General features: G+C 37.1%; 4 protein-coding genes and 1 long non-coding RNA gene across 5 annotated transcripts; 3 read left to right on the forward strand and 2 right to left on the reverse strand.

Moving 5' to 3' along the window:
• The first annotated feature begins 157 nt into the window (after positions 1-157).
• On the forward strand, positions 158-3,141 carry LOC149702740 (UPF0415 protein C7orf25 homolog). The gene is made up of 6 exons (XM_089866639.1): positions 158-527; positions 1,271-1,517; positions 1,585-2,175; positions 2,248-2,432; positions 2,856-2,936; positions 3,016-3,141. The coding sequence occupies exons 1-6, from the start codon at positions 348-350 to the stop codon at positions 3,091-3,093; spliced, it is 1,362 nt and encodes a 453-aa protein (XP_089722765.1). The 5' UTR covers positions 158-347; the 3' UTR covers positions 3,094-3,141.
• Positions 3,142-3,430: 289 nt separating this feature from the next.
• On the reverse strand, positions 3,431-5,225 carry LOC149702741 (glutamate receptor 2-like). The gene is made up of 7 exons (XM_089867143.1): positions 5,030-5,225; positions 4,876-4,969; positions 4,654-4,815; positions 4,445-4,601; positions 4,075-4,292; positions 3,722-4,017; positions 3,431-3,668 (listed from the first exon to the last, which is right to left on the reverse strand). The coding sequence occupies exons 1-7, from the start codon at positions 5,122-5,124 to the stop codon at positions 3,431-3,433; spliced, it is 1,260 nt and encodes a 419-aa protein (XP_089723269.1). The 5' UTR covers positions 5,125-5,225.
• A 556-nt stretch (positions 5,226-5,781) lies between these two features.
• Positions 5,782-7,083, reverse strand: LOC149702742 (uncharacterized). The gene is made up of 2 exons (XM_089866640.1): positions 6,406-7,083; positions 5,782-6,348 (listed from the first exon to the last, which is right to left on the reverse strand). The coding sequence occupies exons 1-2, from the start codon at positions 7,081-7,083 to the stop codon at positions 5,782-5,784; spliced, it is 1,245 nt and encodes a 414-aa protein (XP_089722766.1).
• A 2,362-nt stretch (positions 7,084-9,445) lies between these two features.
• LOC149702743 (uncharacterized) lies at positions 9,446-11,864 on the forward strand. Its single transcript, XM_089866647.1, has 7 exons — positions 9,446-10,335; positions 10,710-10,750; positions 10,859-10,936; positions 11,003-11,062; positions 11,155-11,169; positions 11,648-11,671; positions 11,752-11,864. Exons 1-7 carry the CDS (start codon positions 10,200-10,202, stop codon positions 11,797-11,799), a joined length of 402 nt encoding a protein of 133 aa, XP_089722773.1. The 5' UTR covers positions 9,446-10,199; the 3' UTR covers positions 11,800-11,864.
• Positions 11,865-12,957: 1,093 nt separating this feature from the next.
• Positions 12,958-14,072, forward strand: LOC149702744 (uncharacterized). Its single transcript, XR_016381847.1, has 6 exons — positions 12,958-13,050; positions 13,110-13,420; positions 13,493-13,552; positions 13,653-13,670; positions 13,736-13,759; positions 13,839-14,072. It is a non-coding gene; the product is annotated as an uncharacterized LOC149702744 (long non-coding RNA).
• The last annotated feature ends 254 nt before the right edge of the window (positions 14,073-14,326 follow it).

Consider the following 14,326-nt stretch of genomic DNA (forward strand, 5'->3'; position numbering starts at 1 on the left):
CTCAATCGATCATTATAATTCAAATTTTTCTCGAAAATAACTATCAAAATTGATACTTTGATAGGGGCAGATTTAGTTTTCTATCGTATCAAGTGGTAAAACTATCAAATGATATGATAGTGCCCATCTATGAGAGGGAAAGACACGGGGTTAAAACTTTGCCTTTCATCTCGTTTTTTGGCGCCTGCGCTGTAATCTTTTTATATCATGAGAGTGAGTGATGAGTGGCCCATTAATGCTACTCGTTCTATATATACTCTAGTTGTAACTTGTAGAAGTTGTAGTAGTGGCTATTGGCTAACTGGCTACACTGAGTGTAGTCTGCTGGATACTCTGCTCGTGTAAGGATGGATTGTGCTTTAATGTCCGGTTCTCAATTATCTACGGAAGAGTTAATTAATTGTGTAAATAGTAAAATAATAGAATGTGATAGCCTTTTGAATAGTTCGAAGGTGTTATTAAACGATAAGCAAGGTGCAAACCGTCTTTATTCAAAAATATTATCGGAGAGGAAATTTTATGTCAAGGTAAGCTAAGCCTTGGCTTTCTTCAAATTGTATTGGGAAATATGTTTAGAGCTATCTCAGAAGCCTTATTGTGACGTCACCCATGCTATTTGCCCATATAGCCAAAGCGGTACCAAACATGGCCGCCGACTGCCAAAGCTAAGCCCGTGAGTGGGCCGTGACGGTTTTACCTAGGCACTGAAGTCACAACTGAGATAGCTCTATTCTCACCCCCTGGCCCTGGGTGGAAATAGGCAGAAGAACATTCCTACTCCTGGTGAAAATAGCTTGGGTACTAGTTTAACCCCCCTCCCCCCCGCCCGGTGAAGTGAATAGAGTAGTGGCGGTAGAGAGGGGTGTAGGCTGTGTATCCCTCCCTCTGGACGAGATATTGTACGCGCCCGGGGGGGGGGATGACACTGAGTTAAGAGATAAAAGGGTGTGACGTTTGCATACGTAGTACTGCCATAAGTGCCATTACTCTATAGTCTACCCCTGGTGAAAATAGTGTCGAGGTTATTTCCACCCTACCACGTGACTGAGAATAGATAAGGGATAGAAACTGTTAATGTTGGGAGAACTTTTGAATATGTAAGAAGATCCCTAGTTGAGACATATAAAGTTATTGAATGTTTCACTGTTCTGGTTGGCAGTTAGGTAGGAATAGTACTCGGACTATTGTCACGGGTGGGGGGGGGGGGTGAGAATACACTCCCAATTTGGGAATGGCGCTTGAATGACGGGCCATAATTTCTTAATTAAAGCTGTTAAAAACGCCCGAAAAAATTAAAGAGGAACATATAAGGAGTACCAACTTGAGGCATTTGTCGGCAGTATTAGATTGCGTCTCTAAATCTAATGGTGTTATTGAGATCTTAAAACCAATTACATTTAATGATGATCCATCACACTCTGCAAAGCAAGTGGTTATTGACATAGTTGCTGATCAAGGAAAAACATGGATTAAAGTTGTAGCTAGAAACCCTCAATCCTTGTATTTGATATCTCTAGGTATGAGAAACTAAATAGTTTCAAAGATAGTGTTTAGCTTGTAGTAATCGAGTGACACTACAAATAGGGGCTGCGGGGTATGGAAAACGTTCACTCGTTCACCAAATGAAAGATCTGGTGAAATGCGCCAGTATAAATCCTTTTATGTATAAAGCACCGGAAGTGAAAGTTTGGTTTACAGCTGGTGTGGCTATCCAACTTAAAAAGGCCCTAAATAAAATCAGAGTTGAGTCGATTGGAAATTGCATAGAAATGGAGGAGCCTTATGTAGAGGATTCGTTATCATCTGATAACAGTGATCATACTGATCATGATGATGACAATGACTTCTGTCAACATTTTAATGAAGAGAACGAAACTAATCAAACTTCCCAAGAATCAAATATGAATATAAACATTTGCCAAACTCTACCATCGAAACAAAACCCAGATATAAGTTCTTCCAATGCCTCGCTATGGAAGAATAAAAACCTCCTGACTCCGTCACAAATTCCTCAAAATGCTATTTTAAATTTGGACGTATCTACCATGATTGCTTACGTATCTTCCGTCACAAATGGCAGCTGTCATTTCGTTTTCAAAGACAGTATCTTAACTGAACAAGCCAAAAGTGAAAGACAATGTCCTGTCAAACCAATTTTAGATCACATATTTGAAGGTGTGTTCATTAATTTTTTGTGGTGATGGTTGTTGAACCATTGCGCTAAACCACTTGAAAACATGGATTTAGGACATCAACTAGTTTGTTGCGAAATGGCACACTTGGATTTTCAGGAAATAGTTTCAACAATTGGGGGTCCTTTGGAAAAGGAAAGAGCCAAATCTCTTCTAGAAAGAGTTAAAATTGTTCCTGATCAGCCTTCAGAGAGAGCAGCATGTTTGAATATTAGCAGCAAAGTTAAAATAAGATCTAGGGTATGGCTATCATAACAGGGTCCTTTTATGGACATGGTCCGAGTGAATAATGAAATACTCGTCACCATTGAAGGGAGAAGGAACAAATTAGGTGGATAGCACCGTCTTATAAATCTAGCGAAATAATTATAATGCTATTATTTTTCAAACACGTTGTATATAATAAAATAATAAAGAAACATTGTATCCAATGAATTAATATAATAAGACTCCTATACGATGAAACATGTATTATGCTTGAAGAGTATGGGCATAAAATGCAGACATTGCTGAACAACACCCCTCCCCTGCAGTTCAGAAATTTCAAAGTTTGCAATAAGCGCACTCAAAGACCTATACATGAAAGGGCCCTGGTTCGAAAAACATCAAACAATTGAAGAAAAAGATGGGACTTTTTTCTCATTTTCAACTTGCCCCTTGAAGGTTATATTTGGAACCGGGGATAGTTTGAAAGCTGTGACAATAACGGCAAATCAAGGATTTTTGAGAGCCTGTCAAGGACAGGTATTGTCATTTTATTGCTGCAAAATGATTGGCACAGAAAAATAATAAATGCTATAAACAACGTTACTATTATTTATAGGGTGTACATTTTGTATCATTTCTTCATGAGTCAAGGGCTCTTACTGAGCTCAAAGAAGCTACTGCTGTGAAAATATGATTTTGTATATTATAGGAGAATTTAATAAAAAATATATAATATATATTATATGTTTATGTTTATTTATTTATTTATTGGTACAGAAAGTCAGCTAATGACTTGTGGAGACCGCCTTGTAATAAAGAAAAAAAACATATGTTTGAAAGAGAGAAAAATAAAAACTTTTACAATAATCACAGTTTTATAAGCGCGTCCCGGTTTAGCAAATTTGTTTTACTAACAATTAACATTTAAGTGTTTAGTTGCATATCCTAATGAATTATTCGATGCTAGAAATTGAAAGGCTGTCAGATAATATTCGTATCTGAGATGCTTCTAATTGTTGCGTCGCTTGGTTTCATTTGAAACCTTTGATCTTGAAAGTTACTATTTCACCCAGAAGAACGCATAGGGCCAAACCTTGCATAGCTAAAGTCACGTACACAATAGGCAAAATGTGTTCCAATTTCAAGCCCAGAATATCGGTGTTCTCGTTCCGAATAATGTTTTCGCGCGTCAAGCAGAGTCTTTCGTAATCCCTGTGGTATGACTGCACCCATCGGGCGAATAAATGACCTTCCACAATCCACCGGATTCTAAATAAACGTTTAGAGTTAAGGTTACGCAAATTTTTAGGCATCGTCTTTACCTTTTGTTCAATTCAGGAATTAATTGACTGGGAAAATGTGGTGTTGCGTAGTACGCTCCTATATTCCATAAAACAGGTTCGTTGATAAAATAGAAACTGCGTTTGCCGGTCATAGTGGGACATAAGGCTTGCACCACCATTTTCGTAATTTCTCCCGGTGATAATACAACGGCTTTGCCAGCTTTAGTGTCGTCATACAAATCCCTGTCGAAAAACCTGGTGATATGTATCAATCCTTTTTTACCATTGGCCAGTATATTCTTCCAAATTTGTTGGTACTCTTCCACGGGAGAATCCTGGTTAAATAATATCGGATTATTTTCGAGTAGAGGTGAAGGTTGCTTTAAATCTACCTCGAAGACCTTTTCCAAAAACCCAGACTTACGGATGTAAGTGATCAATTCGGGTCTTTCGGACAAGTCCTTTAAGGAGTACATCGTGTCATCTGCTCCTCTTGAAATCAGAGCCGTTTTGAACTGACAAGAAAAAGCGTTCATCATGATTAAGACAGCCATGAGCCAAACACCGAAGATGAAACGACTCTTGTGCAGGACGGGCATTCGAGGAGTTCCTGTCAATAATTAAAGACGAAAGATATCTTAATGGCAAGGCGCTACTTGATCATAAAATAGATTAGTCGCTAGTTGACTTAGGCCCTTACGAAACGTAACAATTGTATCAATGAATTTGAAATAAAATTGAAATTGAAAATATTCTACTAACCTTCTAGGAAGAAAGTAGCCAAGAACATCCAAAAGTTTCTTTCCAAGTTTCCCAACTTATTTATAGTCGAATCTCCTTTGAATACTTGATGACTAATGTCGAAGATCGTATTTGATACGGCAAGGATGACAATCAGAGATAGTAGAATGTACCATATCTAGTAAGGCGTATCGTTGTATTCCATTGAACCCCTTCACTCAGTACATTACCTCAATATCGAATGCCAGAACTATCTTGGAAAAGTCGACGTCTCCCAAACCGCCAGCCGAAGCAAAGAAAATCAACGAGTAGGTGAAGTAGTAAGTGCCGAATTGCACACCACGAAGTTGCTCTTCTATCAGTACCTCAGGGCCAAACACTAAATCAGTTTGCTGAAAATAAAAGTATCTTTGTAGATACGCTGAATGTAGCGGAGTCAATACTTTCGCTACGTTTTTATCAATCATTCCTCGCACGGAAGTCCACGATCCATCGTCCAATTTCATGGAAACAGAGCAGTTATCTGGGGGCGATGATATCTCATACCTTTACGGGAACCGTTTTTAATTTTTCTTAAAAATATTAGACGGAATTTTAGGTATTTACGTGAAGTTCAGTTTTTGACTCAAAAGTTCCAACATGTTGGGTACGACTCCCGTGAAAGTACTGTTAGCGTCTTTTGGCGGGAATGCATAAGGCATAACCTGTCAGAGGTTAGAATTCACAATCACATAGACGAAGAAATAATCCACGTCATGAACAAATGAATCGTAGAAAGATTTTAATTTTTCTAACAAGAATTCAGTTTATCAACTTTAACTTACGGGAATGACAGCTGTTCGGATTTGCATTGTTACGTAAAATTTTTTCGAATGAACTGCACTTTAGGACGTCGTCAGATCGAATCTCTAACAAAGAAAAGGACAGCTTTCCTTAAATATTAATGATATGACCATTTCAAAGATTTATATACCGTCAATTATAAAACTTCATTTTTCTTCCTTCGTCAAATATTATAGTTGCATAAATATTTCATCTTCTGAGGGTGGGTTTGGAGATTTCTTTATTAATCCAAGGTTTCAATATTACATTTCCATATTTTTATCATCATCTGACAGTGGGTATCGAGATTTTTTTTATCAAGACAAAATGACGCAAGCTCAAGAAGTAACGGGACTTTTAGAATAAAATTTCTGAAAGGTGGCAATTATTTCGATTTGAATTGTAAATTGGTCAAACAGTTACATTTATTTCGAGAATTATAACGTATGATTACGTGAATACGTTCACTTCTCCGCGATGTCACAGGAAATTCAAATTTACTTTACGAAATCTAAATTACAGTGAACGTATTTGCGCTACAAACTGCTACAAGTCCAAGTGCAAGAGGAGTTATTATCCCCCAGATTTTGCAATTTTTGCAAAACACCAGGGTTCAGTTGGATGTAAATGACACCGTAGGTAATGGCCAATCCCGTGAATGACACGAAGAGATTTTTCGTGATGACAAAACATCCTCCCAAACGGATACCATTCTTCAAAGAACCCATTTGGTGGTACAATAAATTGATCTCTGACTGGTATCCAGCTGTAATGGCGTGCTCGACCAGAAAAGGGACGTAATCGAAAGACTCGGCTAATACTTCGGGAATCTTGCTGGCGTAGTAAGTGACCATCATTAAGGTAATGAGGTCGCCACAGTTCAAGGTGAAGTGATACAAGAAGCTTAGGATGGTAATACTTCCAGCTCGCTTGATGGCTTCCGTTGCTCCGTAGCAAGTGTGGAACAAAGTGATGACGTACCAGAACAAGATGATGTCTTGTAGGATCGAGTTGGCTTCTTCGATTAAACCATTTAACTGTCGTAAACGGAAACGTAGGGTACCGATGAATGGTCCTAACTGGTCCAAGGCTTTGAAAGTGACCTGCGCAATGAATTTAGTTAATAAATCTACGAGAATCAAACTACGTCCTTTAATTACCAAGTCTGTGTTAATTTTTTTGGCGATGCTAACGATAGCCATACAGATGAAAGCGTAAAAAGTGGCAATGAGTATTCCACACGCGATGACGCAGTAACTGTAGAAAGCAAAATCTAAAGCGGCTACTATGCGCAAATGGTCGGTGGTCCACTGATCGGGATCGCAAGTGAAGCAATAGTAATCGGCCGTAAATATGTATTGGTTATCAGTTTTCTCATCCATGATGTCCAGCATTCCAACTACGGCTAAAATGGTTCCGAAAATCACCGTGGTTATCACGATGAACCTGGTTTTACGGAATAGAAGTCGCAGGACTAACGGATCCGAGGCGTCCAAGGTGGTAAAGAGTTTAACCAAGAGGGATTGTACTTGTTTACGACGAAAAAACAGAATGTACAACGCGACAATTATCCCGATTTTGCTTAAAATGTACCCGGCCAGAATGTAAATAGCACCTTGACGACGCGTTTGGATTAAGTAGGCGATGTTGGCCACTAAAAAGTAATGACTGAAGATCGCGGACAGCATCAGCCAACTCTTTATAAATCTGCAGTTGCCCTTGCCGACGTACGTTTGGAACTTTAGTGAAATTTCCTTAACGTTCATAGTGTTATGGTCCGGTTTCTTGGGGATGTGGTCCTTTTGGGGCGGAAACCATGAGGACTTTATCAACGGCATATCGGTAACTGTAGGTAGGAACGTAGTTCAGGGTTGCCACAGGTCAGGGAAAGCCTGGAAAAGTCAAAGAATTTCAAATTGAGTCAAATAGGTCAGGGAATTTGATTAAAGTTGCTAAAATATATGCGGTTCAACCGCCCAGTTGGGTGACGTTTTAAACGCCGTTTTAGCGAGTTCACGTTTGACCAAACACCGAATCACGGTGCTCGCTTCGCTATGTTTTACGTTTAATATTCATAAAAGCAAAAGGCGATGTAAACGATATTGTTTACTTAAATCACAACTTCTTATATTTAGAACAATAACAATTGGACCTAAAATCGCCAGATAAAATCGTAGAAAAAGGTCAAGGAAAACCTGGAAAGTCAGCGAATTTGAACCTGAAACTTGCGACACTTTTTGTCGTGATCTCGATTAATATGGGGTCCGTACTGTACTACGTTTTTGCGAAATTTATATACAATTACAACTTATTTTTTGATACATTTAGGCGTTGCTTGGTTGTTATAAAATGGGAAACGCCCTTAGTAGCACATTTAGAGACAACTACGAATATTTTTCCATCTTTGCTTTTCTTCTCTCGTTTGTTGATTATCGATAAAATTTATAATTTAGGTCTACATCACGAAAAAAATAACTGTAATCATATTTGCCTTGTTACAAAACGTTACAAGCACAACCTTGCGTAATGGTTTTAAGCTCCATGGTTCTATTCTATTAACATTTTACCAGAAGGGGATAATAGAAGATCTTCTTAATACGTTAGTTATGTAACACGATTTTTTCCTTTCTCACCCCTTTTTGTTTGCTCTTCTGCTCATCAAACTTCAGATGAGCATCGTACCGTGTGGGGTGAATTCTATAACTGTTTGGCTCTAAATCCTCAGCAATCAACACACAAACCTCGTCTCGATGGGAGACAAAAATCCACAAGCCTGCCTTGGCAAATAGTTAAGCGCTAATAGAGTAAAGATGAGGGAACTATTTATCGGGTATGTGATTCGGTTTAATAACCTTGCTTCAATTGTTCAGATGTTGGGAAGAGTCATGATACAATTACCCCCGCTTTGTGGTACACTTCTCTCGAAGAGAAGTATTATTTACTTCTAATTTTACTGAAATGTGTGTAGGCGTGGTCATCCCTTAATTTTCATGAAATTTGCTAATTAATAAACTTAACCCACGTACCAGTTACCCCCTTCCCACTTAGTCCGAGCAATTATGACCTGTGGACATTTTCAAGGCTGCTTTTAGCTTTTGCTATTTTGTGTTAAATATATGCTACAACTATATCTCAAATTACGTGGCGAAACACGCTCAAGATCTTTGTAAGAGTCGATGCTCGGCAACGACCTCGTGCCCAACGACTCACGTTACAGGATGATGGATACGAACCATTTGTGTCGTCGTCGTGTTCTGTAAATCGATTTGTACAGCAGCTTTTGGGAAAACTCCCCTAACTACTGTACTGATTACAATTTTATGGTTTTCTGTCAGATGTCATATTGCACCAGTTATTTGATCATGGCTTGTTTTTCACCATCGAACATTAAATTTGCGTGATTCAGTCCATCTATGAATATATTTATGGAAACCATTACCATACTTAAAGCTGAATCCACTTTAATATGTTCTTTTCTCTCATTTAGCAACTGTTTTATGAAACTATAGAGTCTTACTCGGAACCCTGAATTAATAAGTACATTACGTGAATATTTTAGAAATATCAAGGTTGGATAGTAAAGAAAAATCCCCGATTTCTCAGACCAGAAGTTTATGACTTCTTATCCTGCTCAGACCAAATATCGCAGGATTCTGCCTTATCAAATGACCTTACGAAAATAATTATTTTTGGCTTTGTAGCAGCTTTCCCGTACCATTTACAAAACATTTGTTATATGAATAATTGTTAACCACCTGACAACTGTATTTTCTACTTTAGAACACTTCTAGAAGAAATTCAAATTATTTCGGGCATTTTCAACATGAGAGTGACATATGTTAATCGGCGACATACGCAAATCATGTTCTCGCTATTACAAAATATTTTTTCTAATAATATTACCTTGAAGTTTTTTCTTTATACTTTATTTGACATCCCAAAATCGCTGCCATATCCAGCGATGTAGGAAGCGATCCTGCCTGTTCTTAATATTATGAACGTACCCAAATATCCGTGTAATATTTTGATTTTACCTTGTTAAAATATTCTTTGACATATGCAATTGCTTCTTTTTTAAATTTTGATGTTTATAAGTTTTGTAAAACGTAATTTCCATAAGTAACAAATCTACTGGTAAGTGTGCCACATTTTTTCCTAACACTGTGTCCTTAGTTTTTCAAAAAAAAAAAATCGTAGACAAAATTGACAAAATATTTTACCGAAAAAAGCGTATTTACTGCAGTCCGACTCATAGCTCAGTATCGTGTTCCTCCCTTAAACACGTAACGAAAAGTTTAAATTATCTTATTAGCTCAATTAAACTACGTTTTGATGACGTTGCTGATGGGAACGGCGAAAAATACGCAATTCCTTTTTACCTCTGTCACTATGACCCGCTTCTTCTTTCATACCCCTCCGTCCCGTGGAAGGGGGGTCCGGGACTTTGACGCGCGCCCAGATTACTCTGTTCTCCATTCCTACTTCTAAAATTAAATCTATCCCTGGTATAACATAAGTTATGTCAGTATTTATAATCTGTCAAAAAGTGTAACAACTTTGAAAAATTTCGAAACATTGCCAAAGTCAGTATATGGGTATTATCAGTTTAAAAATTAACGTTGGTAATGAACGTAGCCAGGCAAAATACCGAAAAGTGGTATGTTTTCTGATGGCTTTATTGACATGAGCGATGACGCAGTATCCCATTGAGAAGAATTCTTTAGTTTCACACTTATGAGTAGATACATAATTTGGGTTTTTACCCATTGGCGCTACTAATGCAAGATTAACACAGCTGAGATGTAAAACTATAAACTCACTTAATGACTTCCTTCCATTAAAAAACGGAACAAATACGAAGTTAATGATGTAAAATGGACAATATATAAACTCCGTTTTCCCTCATGTTAAATCCTATTTCGTTCAAGAACGAGTTCTGATAATATCATCCGATATGAATCAATATTTCTTGTCAGCCGCCATTCTGCTCGCTGTTTATGGAGTAGTTACAGCTGGGGAAGGTAAAGAAGGACGCAAAGGCGGCCGTGGAATGATGATGATGCATGGGATGACTAACTCCATCGTCTGTGGTGAGCTTGAGCATTTAATTCGACTCTTGGTTTTTATCAAGAAGCGATATCTAGTTTATTAGGGAGAAGGGATAAATTCGCCACATATCTAGCTTTATCTCCAGTCCAAACGTAGGTCCGGAGTTAAACGTCTCTAAATTACAACCAGTATCTCATTGGTTCGTGAAATCTCACGTCAGCGCGACGCGAATGACGAAAATTACGTATTTTCCGACTGAGAAGAGGCGAAATAGCCCGGCCTCCTTTTACGTCCCCTCTTGTATTTTCAAAGGGGGACTATGGCGCGCGAATACTTAGGCATCTTAAACCTTCTCCCTAATGAACTAGATATCGCTTCTTGTTTTTATCTTTTTGCTAATTTGAAACATTTTCAGGAAGAACTGAACAAATGGCTTGTTTTGAGAAAATGTCGAACGTAAGTTCTTCGTTTAGGGTGTCCCTTAGGGAATAAAGTCATAGAACATTTTCTACTTGAAATGGCCCATCAGTGTAGAAGTGTCTAATGCTTTTTTTCTTTCCTCAGTTTGCCGCAATTAAAGAAGCTGTGTTAAAGGTCACAATCGAGGATGGTGTTAAGCAAAAGATGTGCCCCAAACCAGAAGTAAGATTGAACCTTTCTCCAAGTTTGGTCCTCTTACATTTACTTTTTTTTTTATAATGTCAAAAGGAGATAAAGCCCATTCATGAGGCGAATAAGAAAATTTTTGAAAGCGTGAAAGGTTTCATGGTAAGATTTGAGAGTTGATTAAAATATATAATAGTACTGAACTTTTGCTTTTAACTTTAATATTTTCCAAAACAATTTACTTCAATGCGCAGAAAGAGAAGAAAGATGTAAGTTGACTGACGCTTCGTATTATCAAAAGTCCTTAGTAAAAACAAAAGTAAACTTCATTGAAGCTTCCTCGCGCCGTGTTATATGAGAATCCCCCCTTTACCAAAAGTAGATAGAATCCCTCCTATCTACTTTTGCCTTTACCCTCAGAATAGTGTCGATCCCCCTCTGCCTATGGTTACCTTGACGACCGTAGCACAGGGAACACGCGTGGATAGGCTCAACATTGTAGCCGATGCTTTCTCTATTACAAATAACTAACGTTTGGATCGCCACCATAGACTACTATTTTGACCCCCAAAACACCTCTTCTCTGATTGGTTGTTTCGTGTAGAGGTTGATAGGCGGGTCATTTGCTTCTAATTTTGCAGTCAAAGGCTGTAAACCGTTAACGAAGTATACTTTTGGTGTTATTCGTGATCAACATATAAAGAACGTTGAATTTTAATGAATTTCATTTATTTTCGTTTATTTCAGAAAGAAGAAATGAAGCCAGTTTTTGTAAGCACACTTTATATAAAACACTATTATCTTTTGGTAATGTCTAACAAATTGTAATTTTTGGCGCCTTAATATTGCAGGAGTGTTTGAAAAAACTTCATCCTGGCAAACCCGAACCAGAAGAATGAATCATCTTGTGTAAACTCCACAAATTCACAAGATTTTCTTGAAAATAAAAGCAATTATTAAGACGCACCTGTTGTAATAATAGATTTATTTTAATGCATCGACTGAGGAAGAAATATTGTTTGATGGTTTAGACGAATAATTTGTCTGGTTTTCTAGTCGATTTCTATTCTACAGCAGCTCTTTTGAAGAAACAGCTGCACTGACAACAAATTTATTTAACGTCATGGATGTTCTTATCCATCACAGGATTGCGCCATGTATTTTATAATGCGCTTGTATTTCGACAATTAAGCAGTAACTTCGCGTGATTATGAATAGATATACCGAATGCATGAGCCAACATAATAACTATAAGTACGCAACCTCCAATTGTTTTAATGTTGATTTGTGTGATGGAGAATTATCTTAGCCTAGGATTGTCAACTTAAGCAATCCGTGGTTTTTGAGTAAAACAATTCTGCTTAAATTAAATAAAGGCGACTTTAAGGGTCCAGTTGATGGGTCCCTGCAAAACATCTGCCACTTTAGGTCATGAACATATACATTATGAACCCTTACAGTGAAAATTTCGAAATTATATTTAAGCACAAGTAAATTGTTACTTTGGCAAATAGCTGAAAAGATAGCGGCTCTTAATATCAGAAGTTTATAAGATACGTTCCATAAATATGACACTACATATACTTCATATTGCTATAGACTTACAGCTCGAGCTAGCGAGAATTGACTACAGTCGGTTTTAGTCTGTACTAAGTCTTTGATAGCGTCTCACCAGGCATGGCTTTAGGAGAATTTATTTCGTTTCACAAGCTCTCAATAACCAGTGACAAACTTATCGAACATATCTTATGAACTTACGGTATATCATTACGAAGAAATGCATTTCACACTTGCGACTAGATTATTACTTATGTTATTACCCATTAAAGCGATTAACAAGCAAGGTTTATACAGCTGAGATAATGAACTATTCAAACATTAAAAATAGTTTCCAGGTAAAACCCGAACAAACAAGAAACTAATGATGTAAACTAGACAATATATAAACTCCGTTTTACCTCATGTTAAGTCCCATTTCGTTCAAGAACAATTTCAGATCATGAATCTATATTTCTTGTCAGTCGCCATTCTACTCGCTGTCTATAAAGTAGTCACAGCTGGTCCCGGAGGTCCGAAAGGACCGCCGCACGGACATGGTCCCCCTCATGGTGGACCTATGGTTCGGGAAATGAGTCTCGCCGTCATCTGTGGTAAGGAAGCGTCATGAACTTCACTTGGTTGATCCTTTATGTTTTGAACATATTTTCAGGAGACGCCGAAGCTCAAACTTGTTTTCAATCAATGTCAAACGTAAGTTGTCTAAATGGTAGAACTTCAACGTGTTTGGTTTTACGTACTCTTGTTCACAAGCAATTGACGAAATAACAATCGAAATTTGATTTTAATTGAACTAAGATGAATTGTAAAACCTGGTGATTGTGAAGTGAAAGTGAACAAGAGATTATTTAAATATGTAAATTTATGCAAAATGCGTTGCCTTAGTTTGCCGAAATGAAGGCGGCGTTGGAAAAGGTCGAAGTACCAGAGCTTTATAAGCAAAAGATGTGCCTCAAAGCAGATGTAAGGTTCAAAGGTTTTGAAAACATTATAATTATTCTAAGTTTGTTCCATTTTCATTCTTAATTTTGACAGGAGCATAAAACCATTCGTGAGACTGATAGAAAAATTCATGAAACTTTGAAAGATACCTTGGTAAGATCCTAGACTTTTTTAATGGATTTATACATTTAAATTTGCTGCAATTTTTGCGTTTAACTTTAATTTTCTCTAAACTATTTACTTCAATATCTAGAAAAAGGATAAGAAAGATGTAAGTTTGTTTACATCTAAAATACATCGAATTTTACTAATTTCTCTCATTTTCATTTGTTCCAGAAGGAAGAAATGAAACCAATTCATGTAAGTATAGTTTATGACGTTCAACAAACTTATCTTCAGATAACATCGAACAAATTCTAATTTTTGTCGCGTAAAACAGGACTGTATACGCAAGCTTCGTGACCCCAAAGCTGACGCTCCAAAGGTTGAATAATTTGAAGAACCATCTTGTATAAATTCTACAAATACAGAAGATTTTCTTGAAAATTAAAGCAATTTTTTGAAAATATATCTGTAGGATAATGTACATTTTTGTGTCTTTCTACAATTCTTCCAAAATCCTACATTTTTAACCTATCTTATATTCACCTATAATTTCATAAAATCCTTTATTTTTGACTAAGTTGAAGTTTCAAATCCCTGGGATAAAACTAAAAATATCCAGTTTTTGATTTTTCATATAATATTAAAATTTTAACTTTTTAAGTTGGGTTCTGTGTAGTCGTTTTGTACAGATCTTTTAAAGAAACGCCCCAAACAGCTGTACCGATCCTTAATTTAAACGATTTTATGTTAGTTCATGCATGTTATATTTACCTATATGAGATTGCAACATATATTTGATCACTTTTATTTTCATTATTAGGC

Source organism: Phalangium opilio, unplaced genomic scaffold (assembly GCF_054372755.1).
Source record: "Phalangium opilio isolate 3A_F unplaced genomic scaffold, DU_Popi_V2 ptg000017l_1, whole genome shotgun sequence".
Taxonomy (NCBI): domain Eukaryota; kingdom Metazoa; phylum Arthropoda; class Arachnida; order Opiliones; family Phalangiidae; genus Phalangium; species Phalangium opilio.